A 24,325-nucleotide genomic window follows, 5' to 3' on the forward strand; every position below is an offset into this window, starting at 1 on the left:
CCAGGCGATGAAGCTCTAGGCGGCCATCTTAGGTCCGGGCTGAGGGCTCTTGGCGGGAGCCGGCGTGGCCGCCATCTTAGGTGCGGGCGTGAAGCTCAGCGGGCTCCGGGGAGCCGGGGCTGCCTCACGGAGCCATGTTGGGTCCGGGCAGCCGCCGTGTCCGCGGAGGGATGGGGTGGCGGAAGGCGGTGAGTGCCCGTTGCTCCTGAGGGGGGGAGCGGCGCGCCTGCGGCTCCCGGCTCCCCCGCTGCTGAGGGGGGTGCCGTTCGGAGTGGCTGGCGTTAGTTAATCTTTCCACTCTCAAAATACCTTCGGGGTGGGGCGGTGAAGCTTGGCTGGGTGGTTCTCTCCCGGGGGAGCTGGAGCTGGCCGCGTTCCTGCCGCAGCTCATGAGGCACCGCGGGGCTATGGCTCTCGCTGGCTCGGCTCCTGCTTGCCCCGGAGCACAGGGACGGAGAGGTCGCTTCACCCTCTGCGCAGGCCAAAAGCGCTCTGTGGGAGCTCTTGCCTGGTGATGAGCCTGATCGCTGGTTAAATAGAATATAGCAATAACATATATGTGATAACGCTCTCTGTAAGCAACAGTGAGTTGCTCCAGAGGGCTGGAGCAGCTCTGCTCTGGAGCCAGGCTGAGAGAGCTGGGCTGGGGCAGCCTGGAAAAGAGAAGGCTCCTGAAGGGGAGACCTTAGAGCAGCTCCAGTGCCTAAAGGGGCTCCAGGAAACCTGGAGAGGGGCTTTGGGCAAGGGCCTGGAGGGACAGGACAAGGGGAATGACTTTAACCTGCCAGAGGGGAGATTGAGATGAGCTCTGAGGCAGAAGCTCTTCCCTGTGAGGGTGCTGAGGCGCTGGCACAGACTTTTCCCAGAGAAGCTGTGGCTGCCCCATCCCTGGCAGTGTTCAAGGCCAGGTTGGACACAGGGGCTTGGAGCAACCTGCTCTAGTGGAAGGTGTCCCTGCCCGTGGCAGGGGGTTGGAGCTGGAGGAGCTTTAAGGTCCCTTCCAACCCAAACCATTCCATGATTTATGTGAAGACATGGGGGAAAAAATAAGGTTATTCAGTCAAACAATGATTTCTTTCCAACTCTGGTTATCTTTAGGGATTACAGAATTCTCAGGGCCTGATCCTGTAATCATGTGTGTGTTATATTTAGTCATGCAAATAGTACCGTTCTTCTCATTCTAACTCGTTACTGCTCCTAGGTGTGTCCAGTCTCCTGTGAAATGTGACAGGCAAACCTTCTGAAGAAGAAATACCTCTGCTCTTGCCTAGGCAGAGAGGAATGGGAAGCAGTGTGTGTGGTACGTGAAGTGGGAGTTAAGTGTTTGTGTCCAGCTCTTGTACCCAAATGTAGGAGTTGTTCTTATTTTATAAGAAAAAGACTGCCTAGAATTTAATGGAATTTCCAGTTGCATTTGAGCCCAATCCAGTGCTAGGCTATTGAATGTGATGCTCTCAAGTTATTAGGCTGACTTAAAATGTTGAAGATACGTTTGAGATGAACTAAAAGAACAAGAGGAATGAGAACAGAGCGAGGAGTGCACCATTTGTTAATGGAGAGAACCTGCCTGTGGTAGAAAAACAACGAGTTTCAGGCCTGCTTCTCACAGGCTGTTTTGGACCTTGCAAATCCCCAAATTCACCTGCAGGTTTGCTAGGATGAAAAAGCCTGAAGGTGATGCTGAGCATGCGAAAAGTTCCATGTTCCCACATCGTATGGAAAGAGTTGCTGTTGGTGATGGCTAAAGGATTCCCCTGTGAAAACCTCTGCGTTCTGTGAAAGCCACAGTGCTTAAATGTACCAGATAAAGAAATAAAACATAATCAGAGCTTCTAGTGTTCCCGAAGTTTGTCTGCAGTAAGTAGTTTATGTTAATGCAGGGCTTCACCACCACCACCAGGATGGTGCTGGAAGAACAAAGCAAGCAGAAGGGGGGGTGGTCAATGATTTGTGTAGAGGTGGCAGTGCTTGAGCCAAGCCAGGAGCCCAGTTCCCTGTGCTGTCATCTCACCTCCTGGGCATTCAAATGGGTATGCAAACTGGAAGCCCTCTGTGCAGCTGGAACAGTGACTTGGCGTAACTCCAGAGTATCTGCTCTGTGTAGGAGGGGGCGATGAGAAGGGAGGAAGTGTTGCCTGATGTTTGCTGAGGTATCTCTTGCTCTCAGGAGAGCACCAATTAGCTCACGTTATGATCACAGCAGCGTTTACAAGAGCTGCTCTTTATGTGTGGATCTCCCAGCAAGGATTTCTCTTCCTGCTGCAACACTTCAAGCTCCAGCCCACACTTAGGAGCTGAGGGCAGAAATAAAACCATCTTTTGCAATAATTTGTATGCAGAGATGTGCAGAGCCCTTGGCCATGTGCCGCTGGTCGGCACTGACGAAGCTCCAGCCCCGGCATTTGCTGGAGCTGGATGTGCTCTCTTTGTGCTATGGAAAACCACCGGGGGAAGCGCAGCTTCAGGCAGGTGCCTTCCGTGTTGGCATCACCACTAGATGTCAGTGCCTGAAACCACTTCTTCACCCTCAGCAGGCACCGAAATTGGGGAAGAAAGGGAGCAAAAGATGGAACAAAACTGATGTGGCTTCTGCTTAGGAGGATCTCTGCAGGGGTTAAGCTGCTTACATCAGACCTGCAGCCTCTTCACTTGTCAGAGTTTCCCAGCAGGACACGAGCAATTCCCTGATGTTGCACCAGAAGAAAGTTTATAGCGAGTGCTTTGATGACTTGAAATTTCCTGTTAAATCACACCAAAGGGATTTTTTGGGGTTGTTTTCAAGTCCTTGGTTATTGAATGCATGTAGGTGCCAGGTTGCCCCTGGTGGCACTGACATCTCTGGCCAGTGAAGGGCTCACTGAACCTGTTGAAATCTCTCCAGGCCTTTAGCCTCACTAAAGGAACTTGGGCTTAAGTACTCCCACTGCCTTATTAATGGAGTAAAACAAGGTTATCTCTTGGTGAATCTTAGAAAACCTGGGCAATGAAAGGGAATTTTCACCAAAACCAAGCTCCATAAACAGGTACAAGCATCAAGAGGTTGAAATTAGGTTTAAAACTCTAAGCTCCTGCCTTGGTTCTCACTTGCTCTGGAGACACGGGGCCTTACTACAGCCATCAATTCCATTTGGGCTCGTAGAAAGCGGGAATTGTTAGGAAGCACAGTAAAGGCCTGTGAAGTACTTCAGGTTTTTCACTTGCTGAGTGCTTTATAGATGTTAGAGCATTCAGTTGCCTTGCTTGGTGTGCTGTTTGCTGTGCTGCATTCCTGCAGGGCTGATTGACCTGCTGAACTGTCTTTTACAGCAAGTGAGAGGAGCTCTAAAACGAAAACACACCAGAAAAGCATCCCAAGTGCTGTACTTGAACACATCTTCCTTGCTTTTAGGTATCATCTCAATCCAGCTCTGGGGGCTGGAGCTCCAGAAAGACTTAGTAATGAGGAAGTGCTGCAGATATCCAGAGCACTGTTATCCCGAGATGCAGATCCAGGATGGTGGCAGCTGCTTTTACCTTCATGTCCTCAGAAGGTGAGTAGAGGTGGCTTCCCTCTGGTTTGGGCTCTGGCTTGATGGTTTTCAGTGTTTGGGCTTTAGGAAGGTCTAGGTGATAGAGCAGCAGTCTTGTCTTCTGAAGAGGCCGCTTCTCCAGGGGGCTTTGGGACCCTCGAGAAGCAAACCCAACAGCACCAAAGGTGTTTAACTCAGACACTCGTGGTGCTGGAGCCATCCAGCCTCTGGGATTTATTTGCAGCTTGGCAAAGCAGGTTTTACTTATGCACTGAAAACAAGCTTTCCTCAGCTGGTGCCCATCAGCAGGACTGCAGTTTGGAGAGGTTTGGGTTGCAGACAGCTGGATGGGGGTGTGTGTTCATAAAGCTGGTTTATACTTGAATGGATCCTGACTTGTATAAATAAGCACCAAACCCCCCTGGATGGAGAATCCTGCCCATGTACCACGCACTGAGCTGAAGGGCTTGGAGAACACCACTGGCTGCAGATGGATTGGGCTGTTTTAGTGAACTCGAAGGGAATCCATGCACTCCCTCTTTCCCTGGGGCTCTGGCACGCAGACATCCCGGCAGAGCTCTGTTTGCTGGCAGCAGGAGCAAGGTCACTCCTGTTTGCCCTCAATCTTTCTCTTCTTTTTAATTGTAATGGAAGAAAAGCCCTAAGTTGAGTTCTGCTGAAAGCAGAAGTTTCTCACTTAGTTACAGCTGAATAGAGCCACACTTCCTGGTTCCCTGCCTCCCCTGGGATAATCTCAGTACTAAATAGTTGCAATAAACCCCTCTTTTGCCCTGGCAGGACTAAAGCCTATTAACATGCCAGATATTTTTATGCCATCCTCATCCTGTTCCTGCCAAAATGGGTGATTTTTTTTGGCTTCTCTCGTCTGTTTTTGCATTTGGGATCTGCTCCTTTAATACATTCCTTCCAGTCTAGGCAGTGCTCTCCAACTGCCTGGCACTGATGTTAATACCTTGCTTCCTAATCAATCAAGTCTGCTGCATGCTTCCTTAAAGGAGAACTCTGTTCATGTTGTTCAGCCCCATGACACAGACCTTCACAGGCGTCAGAAACATTTGTCACCAAAGATGACACTGATGTGGGAAGTGAAGGTGAAACTTCATCCTGTTTGGCATCTCTGAGCCCGTCCTGTGGGCAGTTCTGTTTCAGCCTGTGAGCCACAGGCTTTGTAACTCAGTTTCCAGCTGACAGGAATACCTTGGTTGTAGTAAGAACTTTGGGGATATTAAGAAGAGGTTATATGTGTGTATTAGGGACAGAACTTGCCTTTGCTCACTCCACTAATGAAAGAGTGGTCCCTACTCCCCATGTTCTGTGCCTCACGTAGTTGCTTGCAGCAGTAGAGGTAGAGAGATGATTTAGGATGTGCCTCCTGTTTAGATCCCAAGTGAAAATAGGCAGAGAACCCAAATTAAAGGGTGGAATATACCTGGAGGCTCAGCCAAAGGTCCTGCTTCCTGGGGGCTCATGTCCTGTTAGGAGTGTGCTGCTCCAAAATGGGCCTGGGCTGAGGTTTGTGCCAGCTGGAGCTGCTGGTTTCCTTTGAAACTCCTGGCTTTGTGATTATTCATGGCAAAAAGCAAAGGAGCTTCTTCCCATCCGAACCTCTCAATGGGTGCTGAGCTCCGAGCTGAGCCAAGGGGGTTTCCTTCAGCGTCTGCATTTAATCCTAATCACATTGTGCCTGTGATCACCACGCTTTTATTTACCTGTGCTTCCAAATGCAGAAGTTCCGTGTTCTGGAAGAGCTCAGCAGCACTTCTTGGGGAGCTGCTCTTGTATCCATGAGGGAATAATTCTCTTGTGCCAAATACAGCCCTTTCTGCAAACTTTTGTTGTCCCTAGATCCCATTTCTAGCCCTTTCATTTGGTTTCAGGAAGTAGAAAGGCAGCACTGAGCTGCCAGACCCTGCCAGGCTGAACTGGAGCTCTGGTTGCTGACACTCCTCTGTGCAAACTGCTTCTCCTAAAGCCACAGAGCTGCCTTTAACAGCCATTCTCCTGTCATCCCTTCCCGGAGAACATTGCACATCTCGGGCAGCCTGTGTTCCTCCAGGAAGCTGGACTAAGTCTCTGATGTTGGTTAACTCCTGAACCTTGCCCATGGGAGGAATAAGAAGATCAGCTTTTAGGATAAGTGGGATCTACCAACAGAATCACAAGTCCTGGTGTCCCTTTAGATGGGTTGTGTCCTGCTGCAGACGACCTTTGTGTGTCACTTTGAGCAGTTAAATGCCAGCTCCAGCCTGGTACAAAGCAGCACTTACAGTGATATACCCAAACTTCTGCCAGTGTAGGATGAAAGGATCCCAAAGATCATAAACCTCATCCCTGATGTCTTGTTTTGCAGCAGGAGAAGCTGCAGGGTCACAGCAGCGGGATGATCAGATGGCTCTTGGAGGGGGTGGAAGGAGCCCAAGCAGCAGTGGAGGACGTTGCAGCAGCAGGTATGAGACACGTTGGGAATAGCTGTGCTTTTGAGGCCCTTCTCTGGTCTGAACTGCTTGACTGACTTGCTCTCCTTGTATTCCATCCCATGCTCTGTTGACAGTGCTGGGCTTCAGGGATTACTTTTAAGTGCACTCTTTCCTGCTGGTGTATTGATGATTCATACTATTAGGAGAGGCAGAAGCCTTTCCATGCCTTAGTGAAAATGATGTATTTCCTAATGTCTCCTTACTCTTAGCAGGGCTTATGCTCTGTTCCCAAAACTCCCGCTGTTTTCACTGCAAGCATGACCAGACTGTGAAATAGCTTGGCTGGGCCTGCTGAATAATCTGGTTTAGTCTCTTCTAATAAACTGCAGTTGTATTTATCTTGCTGCTCTTTCGAGCTTTTCTATCTCCAAACATTTGAGTGCAGAAACTGTCCAGTAGCGAAAGGCAGCCACCTCTCTTGGGGATAGAGTGGGAGGCAGACAGGCATTTCACTCCACAGCTCAGAGGGAGAGGAATTTTGTTCAAGGACAATGAGGGAAAGCTTAGCTTGTGTGCTGAATGACCCTTTGATCTTCCACGTTCATGCTCAGCTGATCAGGACTTTAAATCTAAGCTCTGTCCCCCTCCTACCCATAGCAAACAGCCAGAAATATAATCTCATTTAGGACTTGAGCACTGGACCAGAATGCCAGGACTGCCGTGGCAACTGGGCAGCCTCACATGTGTCCTGTTTGCCCGTCACTTCCTCAAGTGACACTGGCATAGGGCTGCAGGATGGGGGGCAGCAGTTCTGCAGTGCACAGTAGGGTCTGCTCAGAGGGGTCCAACGGGAAGGGAAGCTCCACAAACGTGGTCTCCTGGATGCACTGAGGGACAGGGCAGTGTTGTAGCATCAGAAGGTGACTTCAGGAATGTGCCAAATAGGCCGATCCAGAGCCATGACGTGGATTTGCTCATTGGGAAGCTTTGTGGGGGTTGCTCATTGTGCTTTCTGAGGCTCTGAGAACAAGGGAAACGAGCAGGCAGAGCATGAGGAGCAATTGGATCCTTCACCTGCAGCCCTTGAGCAGTTGTAACACACTGTGTTACTTCTGCTCCTCTGCAGCACGTCCTGGGAGCCTGCCCTCCAGGGAGGTGGCTGCAGTGTGCAGGCCAGAGCAGAGCCTGGGGGACTTCAGTTTTCCATCACTTCCTCCGTGGTGTGTGTGTTTGGGGGGAAGGTTACAGAGAGGCTGTTCCTGTTGCAGATAAACTTGGCTGGCTGATAATGTGCAACTCAGCTGGAATGCCCATAGCCCGTTTGAGAGGTGACGGTGCTTTCCTGCCTCTTCCTTCATACTCAAGCAACATGTGGGGGTTTAAACCTTGAGGGAAGCATTTGGTGAAAGCAAAACTTGGGTTTGAGGCAGAGTAGCGCTTAGTTTAGGTTGTGATGAACCATTTGGCTCTTTTCCAGTATTCCCTTGCTGTGTTTGTAGCACGAGGTGTGATGAGAACAAGAGGCACAGCTCTGGGACCTCCTTTGTGCTAACCCAGAATAGCAGAGGAGCAGTTTCACCTTGTTCCAGCTGCGGGGATTGGGTTCCAGTCACAGAGCCTTAAAAAGGCAGAGAAACTGAAAGGTGAATTTGAATGTCTAGGTTGGAAGGACTGACTCGGAAGGGTTCCTCAAATAACTTGTGGACCTTGGGAAGGAAATACTGCCAGGAAGAGTGGCGTTGCTATGGAGAAATGTCTGTATCCAGGTGGCAGGAAGGTTTCGGGTATGGTTTTACCTTGGTGCTGCACTGGGAGCTGGGATGGGAAGAACTCTGAGGAGAGGAAACACTTGATTCCTCCTTTGGTTGAGGAATTTGAGGTTGTAAGGTTGAATGACCGGAGCAATACTTGACCTGTCTTCTGGGGAATGCTGTTAACTCTCAGAAAGGCCTCCTAAACCACTGCTGTTCGGGAATGTTCCCCTGGCTTAGCACAGCCCTGAGCAGGGATCATTGTGCCTCCGTGTGTGAGTGGCTTTCCACCTTATCAGAGATCTCACAGCACTCCTTGCTGGAAGAGATAAGGACGATTAGTTCCATGGGTGGCATCTTATTTGTTTACTGAGCTCTCATAACCAAGGCTGTGGTTTCTGTGGCCTCCTCTTTGCTCTCTCAGGAGGTACAGGAGGTACCTTCAGTCTTGTCCTTCAGTAGCTGCAGCGTTGCACTGTGCACCACCTCTTCCCTCCGGGGTGTTTCCGTCCTCTTCCCCTCTGTTCCCTGGTGACATGCAAATAGAAGCAGCCTCAAGAGCAGAGGTACAGGAGGAAGCTGGGGAGCGCTGCTCTGCAGTGATAGCCCAGCTGCCTGCTGCTGCCACCACCTCTCCTCTCCAGACAGCTTGGCATGAAGCCCTGGCTGCTTTCCCCCCTCCTGCCTGTCCCCCCTCTTCTTATCGAGCCATGTCACAGCTTCCCAGGCTCCTGGCTTAGAGAGATCAGCCTCACCCTTTGCACTTGGTGAGTGCAACCTTCCTTCAACCCATGTAACTGTGTCCATCTGGATGCAGAATATAGGCCTGGACCCACAGCAGAGTCTGCTTGTGAGTGAAGTGTGGATACGGGAGTGGGAAGGGTGAAACCAAATGACCTTTGAGGAGTTCTTCAGCCTGAAGAAGGCTCCGGGGAGACCTTAGAGCAGCTCCAGTGCCTAAAGGGGCTCCAAGAAACCTGGAGAGGGGCTTTGGACAAGGGCCTGGAGGGACAGGCCAAGGGGAATGGCTTTAACCTGCCAGAGGGGAGATTGAGATGAGCTCTGAGGCAGAAGCTCTTCCCTGTGAGGGTGCTGAGGCGCTGGCACAGACTTTTCCCAGAGAAGCTGTGGCTGCCCCATCCCTGGCAGTGTTCAAGGCCAGGTTGGACACAGGGGCTTGGAGCAACCTGCTCTAGTGGAAGGTGTCCCTGCCTGTGGCAGGGGCTTGGAACTGGATGAGCTTTAAGCTCCCTTCATCCCAAACCAGGCTGGGATTGTGTGACCGTGTGGGCGGGCTGGGAGGAGTCGTGGCCTTGATATGAGATACAGATGGGAGCAGCAGGATCAATCCTGCCGTGTCCAGCTCCACCAGCCCCCTGTGCCTGCATCTGCCCCAGCTCCTGCTGTGCACCGGCGCCGAAAACACACCTTCAGCATCCTGATTTCACTCAGCACTAAACCCTCCATTAGAACCTTCCACGCGGGTTCTTGTGCTTTAAAGGCAAAGAGCAGCCGCGCTGTTCGCTGCGCTCGGAGCCGAGCTCGGGCTGGGAAGAGCCCCGGGAAGGCGGGAAAGCCCTCGGCACCTTCCAGGCAGCGAGAGCCGCGGGGGCAGCGCTACGATCGCGTCTGGGTTTGAGCCTCCTTCCGCCCTTCGCCTTCCTCGCTGCGGGGGGAGCCCGGTTCGCTGCCCCCCGCCACCCTCCGGGGGTGCAAAGGGCCGGGCCGGGGACGCGGACACGGCACCGGGACGCGCCTCCCTCGGCCCGCCCGCGAAACACCGACACCACCGGCATGTGGAAGAGCCTTGTGATTGGTTCATCCGCAGCCGAGTGGGCGTTACCCGGAAATCCGCTCTTGCGATTGGTTGTGCCGCAGCTACGGGGCGGGACCAGTTTGAGCCTCTCCTCCTTCTTTGATTGGTTCTGGCGTGAAGGGCTGACGCCTCTTTAGGCTGACCGCATGTTTGATTGGCTACCATGACAGCGCGTGCGGGGGCGGAGCCGGCAGAGCGCTCTCATTGGCTTCCGCTAAAGTGGGCGGGGCGTGTGGCTGCGGGCAGCCAATGACCGTCGGGCTCGTCCCGTTGGCCCTGCCCACCCCCAGAGCGCTGATAAGCGGCGGCGGCGGCGTGGGGGGCTCAGAGCGGCGGCGGGCGGGCATGGCCGGGGCGGGAGCGGGCGGCTGCCGCGGTGGGGCCGGGGGGCTGCAGCCGCTCCGCGCCACCGTCCCCTTCCAGCTCCAGCAGCGCCGCGGCGATGGGGGCCGGGCAGGTAACGGTGGGGTCCGGCTTCGGAGCAGCACCGGGAGCCAGTTCCCGGCGCGGCCGGTCTTGGTGCGAATCGCGGGCGGGGTGTGCCGGGGGCTGGGGAGAGGCCGAGGATGAGCCGGCTCGGTCCCAGCAGCGGCGGAGCCCGGTGCGATTAGTACCGTGTGCTCTGGGTCGGTGCTGTACGGGTGGAAGTGAAAGAGAGCAGGGAGCGGGGGCTCAACGCCAGGGGCGTGGAGCGAAGGGGCTCCCCGCGGGCAGGACTTGTCGGTGCTTGCAGGCGAGTTGCCCATTTGGAGGTGGTTCCCCCCAAAAAAAGCACTCAAACCCTGTGTGTGATGCGGCTGATCCGGCTTGATAAAGACCAGCAATCGGTTCTGCGCTAATGGCAATGGGTCCCGAATTGCACTACTGAGAGTCTTCCAACCGCTGCAGGAGTGCCCATTGAAATGCAACTTTGGGATGACCTGATCATGGTCTTTGCCTTTTCTTCTTATATGTGACTTGTGACTGTTGGTGGGATGGATTTTGGGCTCGTGCTTGGCTGTTGGTTATCTCCAGGAGTATTAAAATAACAACGAAACACTTTTTGGGGGGGTTAAATGTAAGATTAACCAGCCCTGTGGAGCCACAGAGGAATATCAGCCCAGCTCTGGCCATTCAGAGCGCTCATCTCTTGCTTAAAGCAGCAGGTCTTCAATCTGCTTTGCAGGGGGCAGAGCTCGTCCTACGACGAGAACTAATGGCCCTGAAGTGTCCTGTGTTTCCCTACTTGGGACTTGGAGTCATTCCTGCCCCTGGCAGGGTTCGTATTGATCAGAGGAGCTATTAAAAAGCATTTGGCTCCGTTTCTATTTGAAACAAGTTAATGAAAGAAATTCTTTGGATTGCTAGTGTCTCCTTCCCTCCGCGCTGTGCTGCACTGGGGGTGAAGCTGCACTTAATGGGGCAATTACTCAGTAGCTTCTGATCTTCCAAAGAAAAGAGAGGAAACCTCAGAGCCTGCGGGCTCCTGGTGGCATTGGAGCCTCGCAGTGTACCTGCAGCTTCCCGAGGGCAAAGCAGCTGGAGCTCTGCTGCCACGAGCCACAATTGCTGCTCTTCATTTCTTCCTGGCTCCATGCCTCCCTGCTCCGGCTCGAGGAGCTCGGGTTTTTCCTCTCCATCACAGTCATTTCATCCCGAGTTTTGGAAGTGTTCACGTTTCCATTGCCTCCGCGCTCTCTGTAAGCTCTGCTTTGCTGCCTGCATGTGTGGGAGCTGGAGCAGTGAACTGGCCGGGTTTAACCAAAACCTGGGACCCTGGTGAGTCATCAGCTAACGCTCTTCCTCCTACCTTTTGGGAGCTCAGCATGGAAATCTGTTGCTTTAGCACCTCTTTTCCTCAGTTGACTCCGCTTGACTTTCCGGATTGCTCTGGAGCTCCGTGCTGCTGGAGTGGCCTTTTGGAAGAAGAGGTGCAGGGTGAGCTGGGGTCTGATCCTGCAGCTGCTCTGATCATAGAGGATCCCATTGAGATGAGGAGCAGCTGCCGAGGCTCTCAAAGGGCTTCTGTTACAAGGACGAGCTGGGGGATGCCAGGAAGGAGGCCTAAGAATATTTTAAAAGAACTTAACTTGCTGTTTTAGCAAGCCAGGCTCTCGGGGCTTGTAGTGATGGGTGTCACTGGGGTCAGGGTTTGGGGTTCTCCTCATTCCTCCTCTCTAAAGAGAGGCAGGTTTTGGTGATGAAGCAGGTCGTGCGTTTGTGTTTGAGCCTCTTCAGGCCCATCCCTGCTGCCATCGTTTGGCCAGGTTGGGGGGCTGGAGGCAGCTCCTGGGGTGGTTGGAGCCCTGCAGCTGCTGGAACACTGCTGAGGCTCCATGTTCCGTGGGGTGGGATGAGCTCTGTGGGGTGTGTGAGGTTTCAGTGGGGTAACAGCAGTGCTTGTGCTGTTTGTGGCCTCAGTTCCCTCCAAAGCCCACACGAAAGCAGGTGCTGGGCTGAGAGTTTCCGTGTTTGCATCCAGGCTTCAGCCCCCCCCCCGAGAGCTGTGCCCTCACCCTCAGGAGTCCACTGCCTGCTGTAACCTCATCGGGCACTGTGGGTCTGAAACCTGAGTTTCTCAAGACAGACACCAAAAAGTCCCCTTTTCAGTATGACAGTAGCAAAAATCATCACAGAATCATCCCTGCCTGGTTTGGGTTGAAGGGACCTTAAAGCTCACCCAGATCCAACCCCTGCCACGGGCAGGGACACCTTCCACTAGAGCAGGTTGCTCCAAGCCCCTGTGTCCAACCTGGCCTTGAACACTGCCAGGGATGGGGCAGCCACAGCTTCTCTGGGAAAAGTCTGTGCCAGCGCCTCAGCACCCTCACAGGGAAGAGCTTCTGCCTCAGAGCTCATCTCAGTCTCCCCTCTGGCAGGTTAAAGCCATTCCCCTTGGCCTGTCCCTGCAGGCCCTTGTCCAAAGCCCCTCTCCAGGTTTCCTGGAGCCCCTTTAGGCACTGGAGCTGCTCTAAGGTCTCCCCTTCAGGAGCCTTCTCTTCTCCAGGCTGCCCCAGCCCAGCTCTCTCAGCCTGGCTCCAGAGCAGAGGTGCCCTCTGAACATCATTATTTAACCTGGAGCTAAAACTGTCATTTGTAGCCCCGTTGGTGAAGGTACCAACACGTGGACATGAGCAGGTAAGGACAGTCTTCATCATCCAAATTGCTTCCTGCACAGAGAAGGAGAAGATGGAATACAGTGGAAAAGCAAACTCATGTCGTGTTACTTCTTGAGCAGGATTCTTCAGTGCACCCCTTATTAAATGTGATGGGGGATGATGGGATGAGCAGCTGCCCTGGAAGTCGCCTCCCAACCGCTTGCCTGAATGCTGTTGGAGGGGACTTTTTGGGAGGAGAAAGGGTAAGGGCTTGTCTGCCTGCCAACCACTCCCTGCCTGTCCCTGTGCTGGGGGAGAGCAGCAGCAGGGAGGTGCAAGTCCTCACCTGTACCCGTGTGCTCCATTTGGGGGGTTCTTGCATGGCTTTGACATGACCTATGTCTTGCTCTTCATGTATTTTACATGGACCATCAGTGAAACCAAAGCTGCTGTTCAGCAGAACCCTTGTTACTCCAGGATTATGGGGTGCCTTTGAGCTTTTCAGGACCTTTCTGGTGCCTGTCCTGACTCATCTAGATGGGATTTTGGTACTTGCTTGGGTTTGAGATGTCCACTTGTTTTTCCTGTGTGGATCCTGCCAGAGAAACCAAGGGAGCACCCTGCCAAATAGCTGTATTTGGGATCTGGATTAAACCCAGGCCTGGTCTATATTATAGAGGCAGGCAAGTGGAACACTATTCAGAGGCAATACTGAGCGTGTGGTTAGCAGGACGAAACAGTTTCTTTAGGGATAAAAATGTGTGTTTCCCACTTGAAGGTGCTGGGGGGTTGCTGCCTACCTGGCAGTGATACAGCACAGCTCTGCTGCTTCCCTTTGCTGCAGGCACCACGAGTGGGGGGTCTCCTTCCCCCCTCCATCTTCTAAGTGGAATATCTCCGGTGCTTCAGGCCTTGCTCAAGCACTTGGTGTCTGATGGGAGGTTTGTGTCCTGAGGGATGGCTCTAAAGGCTTTTGTCACAGTGGTGCAGATGTTTGTGGTAAGCAGGCTGAGAGAATGAAGGGTTAAGCACAGGCAGGGAGCTGTCATGGGGGGAAAATACTCCTGTAGGTCCTGCTGGTGCAGTAGCCAGGAAGAATCCTGCCTCTGTCCCATGGGATCCAGTGCAGAAGGCAGCCGAATGCACGGTGTGGCTCAGGTTTGGAGGCAGAGCATTGCAGGTGGCTTTGTTGAACATAGAACGAGTTTCTGGTGCCGTCATTGGAGTCCATTCGTGGTGTTGCAGCTCCTCCAGAGCTGATACACATCATCCCTTCCGCCTCGACTTGCTGCTCCCAGTTTGTTAGCCTGTGGATGTGGGAAAGGGGAAACAAAGGACACATCCATAACACTAATCTTGAGTGGTGGTGATGTTCTGGGGGTGAAAGGAGTATTTTCCCTGCTTGAAAAGGCTGGAGATGACATTTCTAAACAGATTTGCAGGGGGAAGGGCTGGGGCAGCGCAGGCAGAATGCTCCAGAGCAGGAAACTCAGGTCATTTACCCTGCGAGTTTTGTTTCCTAGACCCATGGAATGGTTTGGGTTGGAAAGGACTTTAAAGCCTTGAGCACTGCCAGGGATTTGTGACCTTTTCTTTCCTAATGCAGCTGCCTGGAGCAGAGCAAAGGTTCCCCCATTGGCGGGGCGAAGGAACCCGCTTGTGCAGAGCAGCGGTTCTGTCCCAGGCGGGGTGAGCATCGCGCTGCCTGAGTGCCCGCTGTGAAACCAAGCCCAGGTGCTTGGCCTAACCCTGGCACAGGAATGACGTTGAGCACCAAAGTGCAACGAGCTCTCTTTGGGTGAAGTTTGGATGCTGAAATCCTGGCTAAGTGGCAGCGTTGGCTGCACTCAGCTGATCGTGGCACTTCCCTCGTGCCTCCTGCAGCTGAAGGTGAGAATCCTGACTTAGTGGGATTCCCAGTTGGACGAGAAAGATCTCCGAGAAAGACCAATAGTAGAAAGTATTTCCTCTTGGAATCTGTATTAAACAGGGTTTTTTTGCATTGAAAATGAAAGCTTGTGGTGCTGCCATCGAAACCACCTGATGCTGTGGGCTTGGCTCTCCAGGAAATGAGGGAATCTGCGAGGAGGTTGTGTGGTTGGTAACTAACGGGAGAGAATTGTTTCCATGCTTGCCTGAAACCTGCTGCATGACTCTGGGCAAGCTCCTGCTCCTCCCCGGGCCTCAGTTTCTCATCCATTCAGGAACAGGAATGACAGAGTTTGTACAGTTCCTGGCATGCTCCAGCCTGAGGCTGCTCTGGGCAGCTCTTGCATGCGTAATGCTGCTGTGCTTACACTCTTGAGGCTAGCTGTAATGCTGAGCTCCTGGTAGCTTTGGTGTCCTGCTCCCCACTTTGAAAAGGATGTGAGACTCCCTTTCTCTTGCTGAGAAGTTGTTTCAGGAGCTTCTCATGGGGGCTGGCTCCAGGCAATGGCTTTACCAGCCGGGAAGAGAACTGGGAGTCTGGGAGGAGGGCTCGTCATACAGTGTTAATGGGGTTTATGCAGTTGTGTGGAGCTGAAGGGCAGGAAACCTTCTTTTTCCTTGTTGCCCACCTTTGTAAGTGTAGAAATACCAAAGAGGGCTTATTCAGTTTGCATTTGACTTTGTTTTATCTCTACTGGAAGCTTTCCAAGGCCTTGAGAACCAAAGGTTTCTAATCTTCAGAATGAGAGCCCTGCCTTCTGCAGCCATCCCAATGCCCAGATGCTTATCAGGAGCTGATTTAAGCAGGGTTAACAAACAAGAGGGGAAAAACCCCAACCCACAGCTCTAGATTCATTGCTCGGGTGTCACTCTTCTGATAGAGGTGACATGGATGAGCCTGGCAGCTCCTTAGTCATCTGTGTGCTCCAGGAGCAGAGTGAGCAAGTGCTAAAGACCTGATGTTTGAACAAGTTTTTGCTTGTTTCCAGACCAGTCTGTTGCTCATGAGAGGCTGCTGCCCATCTGCCTTCCTTCTCCTAGCTCTTACTTCAATGTCAGCCTTTAAAGCCAGCCCAGAAGCACTCCCAGCCCCTGTCAGTGGGTGAGAGATGGGCTTGAAGGTGCCACCGAAGCGGTGTCTCGCATCAGGCTCCATTTAGGAGCTGTGCACTTCAACCGAAGGCTTTGAGGATGTCGAAATTCTTCAGATTGTTTTCTCCCTTGGAAAACAAACTTTGAAAGAATGAAGTTAAAGGTGAAGAGTTCAGTTCTTTTCCTCCATCAACGGGGTGTTCAGCAACAGGCCTGGAGCCGTGCTGGAGGGAAATGCTGTTCAACAGTGTCCGCATCCAAAAAACCTCAAAAGACAGCTTGAACTGCTGGTGTCCCCTATTAATCCCCTTCAGTGCTATCCGCAGATGCTGTGGCCTTTGGGCAGCTCTCTCCAGCTGGACTCAACACAGCTTGGAACCAGGGGAGTGATTACAAAGCCTGGAATTGCTTCCCTTGTGCTCCAGGGCCAGTTGTGGAGCCCTTGGGGCCGGTTCAGCAAAGCCCCCGGGGTAGGTTCCTGCTGGGATCTCTCAGATGGGGATCCAGCTCCTCAACCTGCTGTAGGACCCCCTTTGCCTGTGGCTTGTCCACCTCAGTGGGTCGCTCCTTTCTGTGCCAGTGAAGCACTGAAGCAGAGAAAGGTTCTCATGGGCTTTCTTAGAGGACTGTGCTTGGGAAGAGCAGGTACTTTTTGGGGTGGTTTGGGCTCTGTGTGCGTGTGGTTTGGGCACGAGGCAGGAGGGGCAGACACTGTGGTTTAACCACAGCTTCTGCCTCTCCACCGGAAGGTGCAATGGATCTCAGTGTGCTGAGGGCTCTGGGTTTCTGTGCTAGAGTTGACTCAAAGCAGCAAAGAGCTGTGAAATCCCATCCTGGCGTGGGTGGGAGTTTCCTTTCAGTTGTAAATCTTCTTTAAGAGCAAAGGGTTTGCAAGTTTAAAACACTGAGAGGGAGAGAGACGTACAATGCTTCCCTTGCAGAGAGCTGGATGGGGCTTGGAGCAACCTGCTCCAGTGGAAGGTGTCCCTGCCCATGGCAGGGGGTTGGAGCTGGAGGAGCTTTAAGGTCTCTTCAGCCCAAACCAGGCTGGGATTCTCTGGTTTTCTCTACCCATACATGTCCCAGCTGGTTGTCACGCTGCATTCCTCCTCCCTGCTGCATTACTCCTGACCAGAACTTCCCTTTCTTGCTTTTGGGATAAAGTGAGATGTTTCTTTTCCTAGCAAACGGAGCCTGTGGAGGTTGCTTGTGGTCATCCACCTCCTGGCTCGGATCATCTCCATAGCCCTGCCTGGCTTTGTTCCCTGGTGGGGGTTTTGGGCAGACCCCTCAGATGCTGTGGGCTTAAAGCCTTGTACCTTGAGTAAGCAGGTTCTGCAGGCTCCTCATCTCCTCCTCATTGCTGGGTAGAGCTTGAGACGTCCCCCTTTCTCCTCTCCTTACAAAGACCTGCCCGTAGCTGGCTCTGTGCAGAGGATCTTCTGTGACCTTCCCTCCCAGCACCTTTCCAGCTCCTGATCTTGCCTTTGTTCCTCTCTGGGTAGTTTGCTCTGACCGTGCCATGAATTCCTGTGAAATGCTGCTCTGTTTTCCAGCACAGCTGCAGATTCCTGTCGTGTACAAACCAGGATTTAAAACTTCCTTAAGAACAAGGAAAACTGCCCCTTCATCTCTTTCGGGGGCTTTCTGGGATTCCCAGAGGAAAAGCATTTATTCCTTGCATAATCCTGCCTTGCTTTCAGATGGTGTGATAGGTAAGGTCCGTCAGGGAATGAGGCAGCAGCAGCAATGCTTTGGTGTTCCACAAGGAAGCGCCTGGGCTGGCTGCAGTGGATGGGTTCTCCCATCTTCACATTCCTTTCCAGTGTGGAGGGAGGCACGATGCTGGGAAAAGGCAATTCTTTCCCTGTGCAGATTGACAGGGAAGTTTTCTTTGCTCTGGTGAAGATTGGGACTGCTCAACTGCAGAGAAACCTCAGTGAGACTTAAATGAGTTCTAATGGTGAAGCTTCAGTCCTGGTCTTTGGTTTCACTCCCACTTCTGCTGCTTGGGAACACCCAGTTGAATGGGTTTGGGCCTCAGAAGGGAGGTTTGCTCATCAAGTACCCTCCTGCAGGGAAAGGGCAAGTGGGATTCCCAGGTCACTGTCTTTACTTCCTCCGCAAGTCCTGCCTGTGCCTCTGCTCCAGTGACGCGTGAAGACAAGGAGAAGGGAAGCTGATGCATTTCTTGCCGTGGATCAGCCTCACCTCCTGCTCTGCCGGCTCAGATGCTGTGGCCAAGACCTGCTCTGCACCCGAGCTGTGGCTTTGAGCTGGAACCCAGGAAGCAGAACAGGCCTGAAGCTGAACATAGGCTGCTTTCAGTGCTCTGGCATGGTAGGAAAGCTCCTTTCCTTTCTGCTGCCCTGGTGACCACCGCAGCAATGCCAGCATTTCTTGTGCCACCCAAACTGTGCCTGAGGGGCTGTTGTGCAGAAAGAAGATGCTTTGTAGAGAGATCTCCCAGGCAGATGCTCTGGGAGGATGTGGCAGATGAGGGGAGCAGTGCTGGGGTGCAGTGGGAGACGCTGACACCCATCCAGCTGCCTGGTTTGATGTGGATGTTCTGTCTTAAAGTAAAGTTTCCATCACAGGGTCCTGCTGTGATCATAAGAAATTCAACTTAGGCCTTTATGTTGCCTTAATGCACCCAAAATTGGGAGCATCATCTGAGTGAGATGTGTTAGAGCATGAGAAGACCAGGCTTTAGACTGGGGAAGCTGACACTGATGTGAAATACTAATGTAATAGTCTTTTCTGTTACACTGGGGTGGCAGATACGTGCACAAGTTAGTTACTGACAGAGCTGCTTTGGGTCCACCTTGGCATGGCTCTCCCTGCCACATCCCATAACCCAAAACCTCCATCCAAAGCCATTTGGTACCCCCGGATATTGCAGGATGCACCCTGTGTGGGAAGCCTCAGCCCATTGCTCCCTGGTTAACTGGGAAGCTGCTGCTATTTACACTTGGAATGTTATTTTGATGCTTCCTCACTTGAAGACAGAGCTTTGCAGGGACGTACTCCAGAACTATCAGGCTCTGAACAGCATGTCCCTGAGTTTCTGATATTGAAGGTTCTGTTTCCCCAGGGTGAAATCTGCAGAGGGAAGGAAGGAAGGAAGGAAGAACATTTTACAACTGCACGTAGTAAGGGGAACTTTAGTTTGGCTTGCCATCGTTTTCTGGTCCACCTTAGTGAAAAGTGACGCTAGGAGTTGTGATAAGTTTACTGCAGACCCTTCTTTTCTCTTTCTAGATGCAGAGATTGGCTCTAGAGAGACTGCTGAGCTCACTGCTGCTGTGGTCGGGACAGACCAGGGACACTGCACATCTGGAAACGTCCTACTTTGAAACATAGCCCTTGCTCCAGCCTAACTGGTGGCTGCACACAAGCCTTGTGCAGCCAAATGGCTCCTGGAGATAGGGCTCTGTTATCTGCAGCAGCTTTACTGCCCCATGGAAAGGAAAAGCTCCACAACCTGACACTTCTCAGCTGTGGAGCTGGCCTGGACCCACTCCAGAGCTGGTGGCCAGGTGGCAGCTCTGCAGGCTGGGTGCAGAGGGGTGATAATAGCACAGGGAGCTGTAAACAGGACACTCCACCCTGCCCGAGTGCCCCGAGGCTCTGCACCCAGCAGCACCCTGCCCTTCCCAGTGCTCCCTGAAAGCAGGCTGCACTGTGCAGCGGCAGGGCTCTCCAGGAGAAGGAGCAGCAGTTGCTGCTGTTCATGCATGAAGAGCTTTAGGTGGTGGTCAGCCATCCTACGGTTGTCCCTGCAGGAGGCCAGGTCCTCTCTGCTCTCGGTCATAGAATCAACTAGGTTGGAAAAGACCTTGAAGATCAAGCCCACCACTAAACCCCATCAGTTGTGTCTGTCCTTGAGGCCCCTTCAGGCCCATGTTTGGAGTACAAAGGTAACCCCAGTCACTTTGGATGTTCTGGTTATCCCAAAGGGATATCCCAAAGCCTCTTGGGATATCCCAAAGCCTCTTGGAGAGCTTTTGGGGACAGCCTTGAATCCAGTGTGGCCCTTGCAAGGTGTGGCTGTGCAGGGCCTGGTGCTTCCCTTGCCCTCCCATGTGGCTTTTTGTTCCTGCCCTTTTCTCACCTCCGACTGGAATTCCACTGCTCAGATGGGATTTTAGCCAGTAAAAAAGACGTATTTACCAGGCCATGTCCCTGGAACAGCCTCAGCTGGGAGCTGCAGCACCCTTGTATACAGAGGAGGTATTCAGCAAACACAACAGTGTTTTAACAGTTTCAAAGCTGAGTTTAGTGGGGTTTAACCCCCTCCCTGCCCTCGTTTTGGGGAGGAAGGAGGAAATGAATGTCTGTGCACAAAGCACCTGGAGCAGGGAGCTGTGCGTGGCCTTCCTACCGTGCCAGGAGGCCAGAGGGCTGGTTCTGCTGTGTGTGGCAACTGGCATGTCGACTCAAAGCCAACTGCAGACGAACTTCCCTGCTGGCTTCAACTTGCCTCTTGGTACCTCTTTGCTTTTGGCAAGAACACCTCCTGTTCAGCTGCAGGAGCAAGGCCAGGGCTGCAGAAGAAGCAGTCGTGCATTGCTCACATCTTGTTTGGAGCAGGATGGTGGAGGAGACAGGGAGGACACAGCCTCTGCGTCTGGACGTGAGCAACAGCACACTGCCGGGGGGAAACAGACACACAGGCTCCCTTCTGTTGGGTCTTAGCATGGGTTCTCTAAGCATTGTGCTCCAGGTAGTAAGAAGTACAGCCTTACAGACAGCAGAGTGTGTGTGGGGGGGTTTCTACACTGTTCATGTCAAAGCAATGTGGATGTGATGAGTTACTTCCCTTGGTTGTGCAGCAGGAAAGCCTCATCAATGATTTCAATGAGTGCAATAAAACCTGTGCTTCCAGGGCAGCAATGTCTTGGGGATAAGTGTGAAGAGGGCTCTGCAGTGGAGAGGAGGAGGAGGAAGGGCAGATGGAGCCCTCGAGCTCCCAGCCCTTGTGGTCCCCTCTGCTGAAGGGATGTTTCTGTTGCTGCTGGTTTTCAATAGCTGACTTGGAGCAGCAGATCTGCCCGTGCTGAGGCTGGGATTCACATGGCCTTGGCAGGGCAGAGCTGCTGCTCTTGGAGAGTGGGAGTTCACTGGGCATGTTGGAAGCAATAGGACTCCAGTGGCCAGCAGGTCATGGAGGGGATCCTGCCCCTCTGCTGCGCTCTGGGGAGACCCCCCCGCAGTCCTGATCCAGCTCTGGGGCAGCAGCACCAGAGGGACGTGGAGCGAGGCCAGAGGAGGCCCCGGAGCTGCTGCGAGGGCTGGAGCAGCTCTGCTCTGGAGCCAGGCTGAGAGAGCTGGGGTGGGGCAGCCTGGAGAAGAGAAGGCTCCTGAAGGGGAGACCTTAGAGCAGCTCCAGTGCCTAAAGGGGCTCCAGGAAACCTGGAGAGGGGCTTTGGACAAGGGCCTGGAGGGACAGGCCAAGGGGAATGGCTTTAACCTGCCAGAGGGGAGACTGAGATGAGCTCTGAGGCAGAAGCTCTTCCCTGTGAGGGTGCTGAGGCGCTGGCACAGGGTGCCCAGAGAAGCTGTGGCTGCCCCATCCCTGGCAGTGTTCAAGGCCAGGTTGGACACAGGGGCTTGGAGCAACCTGCTCTAGTGGAAGGTGTCCCTGCCCGTGGCAGGGGGTTGGAGCTGGGTGAGCTTTAAGGTCCCTTCATCCCAAACCAGGCTGGGATTCTCCAGGCTGTACATGCCAGTTCCCTTGTGATCTTTGCAATGGATGTGGGCTTGTTAATTGTGACACTGCTGAACCTTGGCTTTGGAAGACTCATGTTCTTTCCTTTCCCCCTTTGCAGCCAGTGTTCCCTGTGCTGCTGCAGCCGTGGAGAAGAGCTGCGGGCCCCGGCAGCCCCGTGTGCGGCGCACCTCCTCGCTGGACACCATCGTGGGCTCCTACCTGCTGGGGCAGTGGCCACGGGATGCCGAAGGAGCTTCCACTTCATGCATGAACAACAAAGCTACCCAGGTACAAACCCCCACAGGCTGCCCTTGAGCTCTGTGCCGCAGGAGAGGGTCGCAGGCCTGCACTGAGCTGTAAACTGGGGTGAACAGGGAAGACATTCAACTTCCAGCCGTCCAGCTGCAGCTTTCTAGGAAGGCTTTTCCCCCCTGTTTTGCTTCCCAGCTTCACTTGATTCCACTTTGATGCAGAGTTAGAATTTCCTTGGCCTTGCTTGGAGGCAGATGGCCTCTGGCTCCCTTCTCCAGCACTGGCTCGATGCTGCTTGAGTTTTTCCTGGCTTGCAGTCCTGGGCCAAGTCCTTATATAAAGCTCTTGGGCTCTGTGCCACCCGCTGCAAGGAGTCAGGGGTGCTCCCACCACGGGCTCGCTGGCACAGGCAGCTCTGCTGGAGGATGGAAGAGCTCCAGACCTCGAGGAACTCTTAGCAACCTGTAAATATTACTGTATGGCAGCAAATAGTGCCCTGTCTGCAGAGGTGGAGGAATTCAGAGGGACAAGAGCATCTGTTTGCTCAACGAGTGCTTTCTTCAGCACCTTCGGCCTCCGTGAACGCCCTGTTTGAGCTTTGCTGTTCAACCCTTTATTGCTGGGCTGTTTGCAGGAAATTCTCCATTGGATTCCACCTTCCATTGTCCCTTTCCAAAGTGTTCTCGCCTGCTTTTGTTTCAGTTCTAGTGCCCAGGAGCTCTGCTGAGAGCAGAGGCTGTGCTGGAAAGGAGGGGAAAGGATTTGCCTATTTCTAGGCAGGGAAGCACACTCTGCCTTTGTGGCTCCATCCCATGGGGGGAACACTTAACCCCAGTGCTTTGGGGCTAATGAGTTTTCCTTGCACGTGGCCCATTTGGGGAATAGGTGGGTTCCTTCTTCCTGGAAGAGAAGCTACTGCTCTGTTAATTCCTATGTGAGCATGGAGCTGAGCACTCCTCTGGAACAGTGCTGCAGGGAATAGCTGCTGCAGCCTTTCAGCACTTACCTGCAAGAGTCTGGCAAATGCTCATTTCCCCTTGCAACGTGCCTATGAAATGGGCACTGATCTCCACTGCTTCACACCCAAACCCCTCTGTGTGGCAAAGGACTTGGCTGGTGAAAGCTGGGAATGAAGTCCTGGGATGCAGACTGCCCTTTGGATCAGCAGAACCTCCCCCTCGTAACGCCAGGACTGTGCTGCCCAAGGCCTGTTCTCAGGCGCAGGTATCCCCAAAGCTGGGACTCTCTCTGCCCTCAGCACACCTTCACCTCCTGCTCATTGAGCTGTTCTGCAGAGCTCTGTCCGTTTGCCGTCATGGGGTGCTAAGTGAGAGGTGCAGGTGCTCAGTGGGGTGCTGAGGGTGCCAGCACTGCGCAGGATCAGGGCTCGTGGCTTTCTCTTGCCGTGTGAAGCACTTTGTGCTCTCTCCTTTCTCTGAGGAAGCGGTTTTGCCACGGTTAGTACAAAAGGTTCTGTAATTTCCTTCTGCCTTGACAGTGCCTGCCCGGGGTGGGACGTGTCTGCACCCTCCACTCTCAGGCCTTCCTATTGCAAGCAGCAGCTTTTCTTCCTTTTTAGGCCTGAGTTTTCTTTGAGCCCCAATGCTCGGCGTGTCCCAGCAATAGGCTGCAATAAATGACTTCTCAAACAGGGCTCCTGTTGACTTGAGGAGAGTTTCTGTCACATCCTGCAAGGCAGGATTGTTCCTGGCAGCTGGAGTTCAGCTTCCCACAGACTTGCTTCTTGCACTAACGTGGGACAGGGCTGCAGCTCTCGTCTCTTAGACCTGTGCCTCTTCTCCTTATGTGTGTGATCTCCTGGGACACAGTGACACAATGCTTTGGGATAACGGCCAAATAATGATGTTGGAGTTGTTCAGGGGAGTGTTTGAGGTAGGAAATGAGCTCAGATGTGCCATGTGTGAGGCTGGTCCTTGCCATAGGATTTCCTCTCGCGTTGGGCTGCTCCTCAGCTTGGTCTGGAACAGGTCGGGCTGTGAGCAGGACCCAGAGCAGTGGGTCAGGCTGAGCATGTTTCTTCTCTCCAACCAAACTGGAGTTGAACTGTGCTGCTGCTGCTCACAGGCAGTGCACAGTGGAGACAACAATGTGCTGCCTACAGTGGCGGGTGTAAGAAGGGGCTTCATTCAGAGCCTGTTAAGTCAGGAGAGGGTTGGGTTCCTGCCTAGAAATCACCTGTACCCCTTTACAGAAGGGAAAGCTGGTGCCTCTCTGGGTAACTTGCCTTGTTCCTGTGGTTTTAAGTAGCTTTTCCAACCTGTTTTGAGAGCAGCAGCTTCTGTCATCCCCGGCATTCAAGAGGGTTGTTTAAAGCAGCTGCTGTTCTTGCAGTAACCTCTGGGGAGATGAGTTCAGCTGCTCGGAGCGGAGCTGTTCTCAGGCCCTTGCACCTCCTGAGGCTGGAGGAGGGAAACACCATGCAAAGCCTCCCCCAGCAACGGCAGTGACACGGGGTGAGCGCTCTGAGAGGCACTCAAATGGGGTGTTGGGGAGGAAAAAATGATGCTTGGTCTTGAAATTGCTGTGCCTTTGGGACTGCTGGGACCGTGGAGCCTGTGCCAGAGGGCTGAGTTCAGGGGCAGGAAGTTCACTCCCTTTGCTGGTCACATTAACAGCGCTCTCTGATTCCCACTGATACTCAAACCGTGGCTGTTGCTTGGCCAGCACCTGTGGAACGTGGTGCTGAGGCTGCTCTGCATGAGGAGAGGCACTTGAGACCTCCCAGCC

At 53.2% G+C, this 24,325-nt stretch overlaps 1 protein-coding gene across 3 annotated transcripts in view; it reads left to right on the forward strand.

Annotated features, from left to right (window-relative positions):
* Nucleotides 1–56: 56 nt before the first annotated feature.
* The window catches only part of FAM117A (family with sequence similarity 117 member A), a 28,879-nt gene continuing 4,610 nt past the window's right edge, over nucleotides 57–24,325 (forward strand). The window contains exons 1-5 of one of the 3 annotated variants that reach the window (XM_030508605.1): nucleotides 58–188; nucleotides 1,202–1,300; nucleotides 3,389–3,530; nucleotides 5,881–5,977; nucleotides 21,444–21,613. In XM_030508605.1, coding sequence (XP_030364465.1) covers nucleotides 5,911–5,977; nucleotides 21,444–21,613 — 237 coding nt within the window. In that variant the 5' untranslated portion in view covers nucleotides 58–188; nucleotides 1,202–1,300; nucleotides 3,389–3,530; nucleotides 5,881–5,910. Of the gene's footprint in view, nucleotides 189–1,201; nucleotides 1,301–3,388; nucleotides 3,531–5,880; nucleotides 5,978–9,859; nucleotides 9,972–21,443; nucleotides 21,614–24,325 lie in introns of those variants that run through there. The other 2 variants (XM_030508603.1, XM_030508602.1) reach the window with 2 other exon arrangements.

This window comes from Strigops habroptila, chromosome 19, assembly GCF_004027225.2.
Source record: "Strigops habroptila isolate Jane chromosome 19, bStrHab1.2.pri, whole genome shotgun sequence".
Taxonomy (NCBI): Eukaryota; Metazoa; Chordata; class Aves; order Psittaciformes; family Psittacidae; genus Strigops; species Strigops habroptila.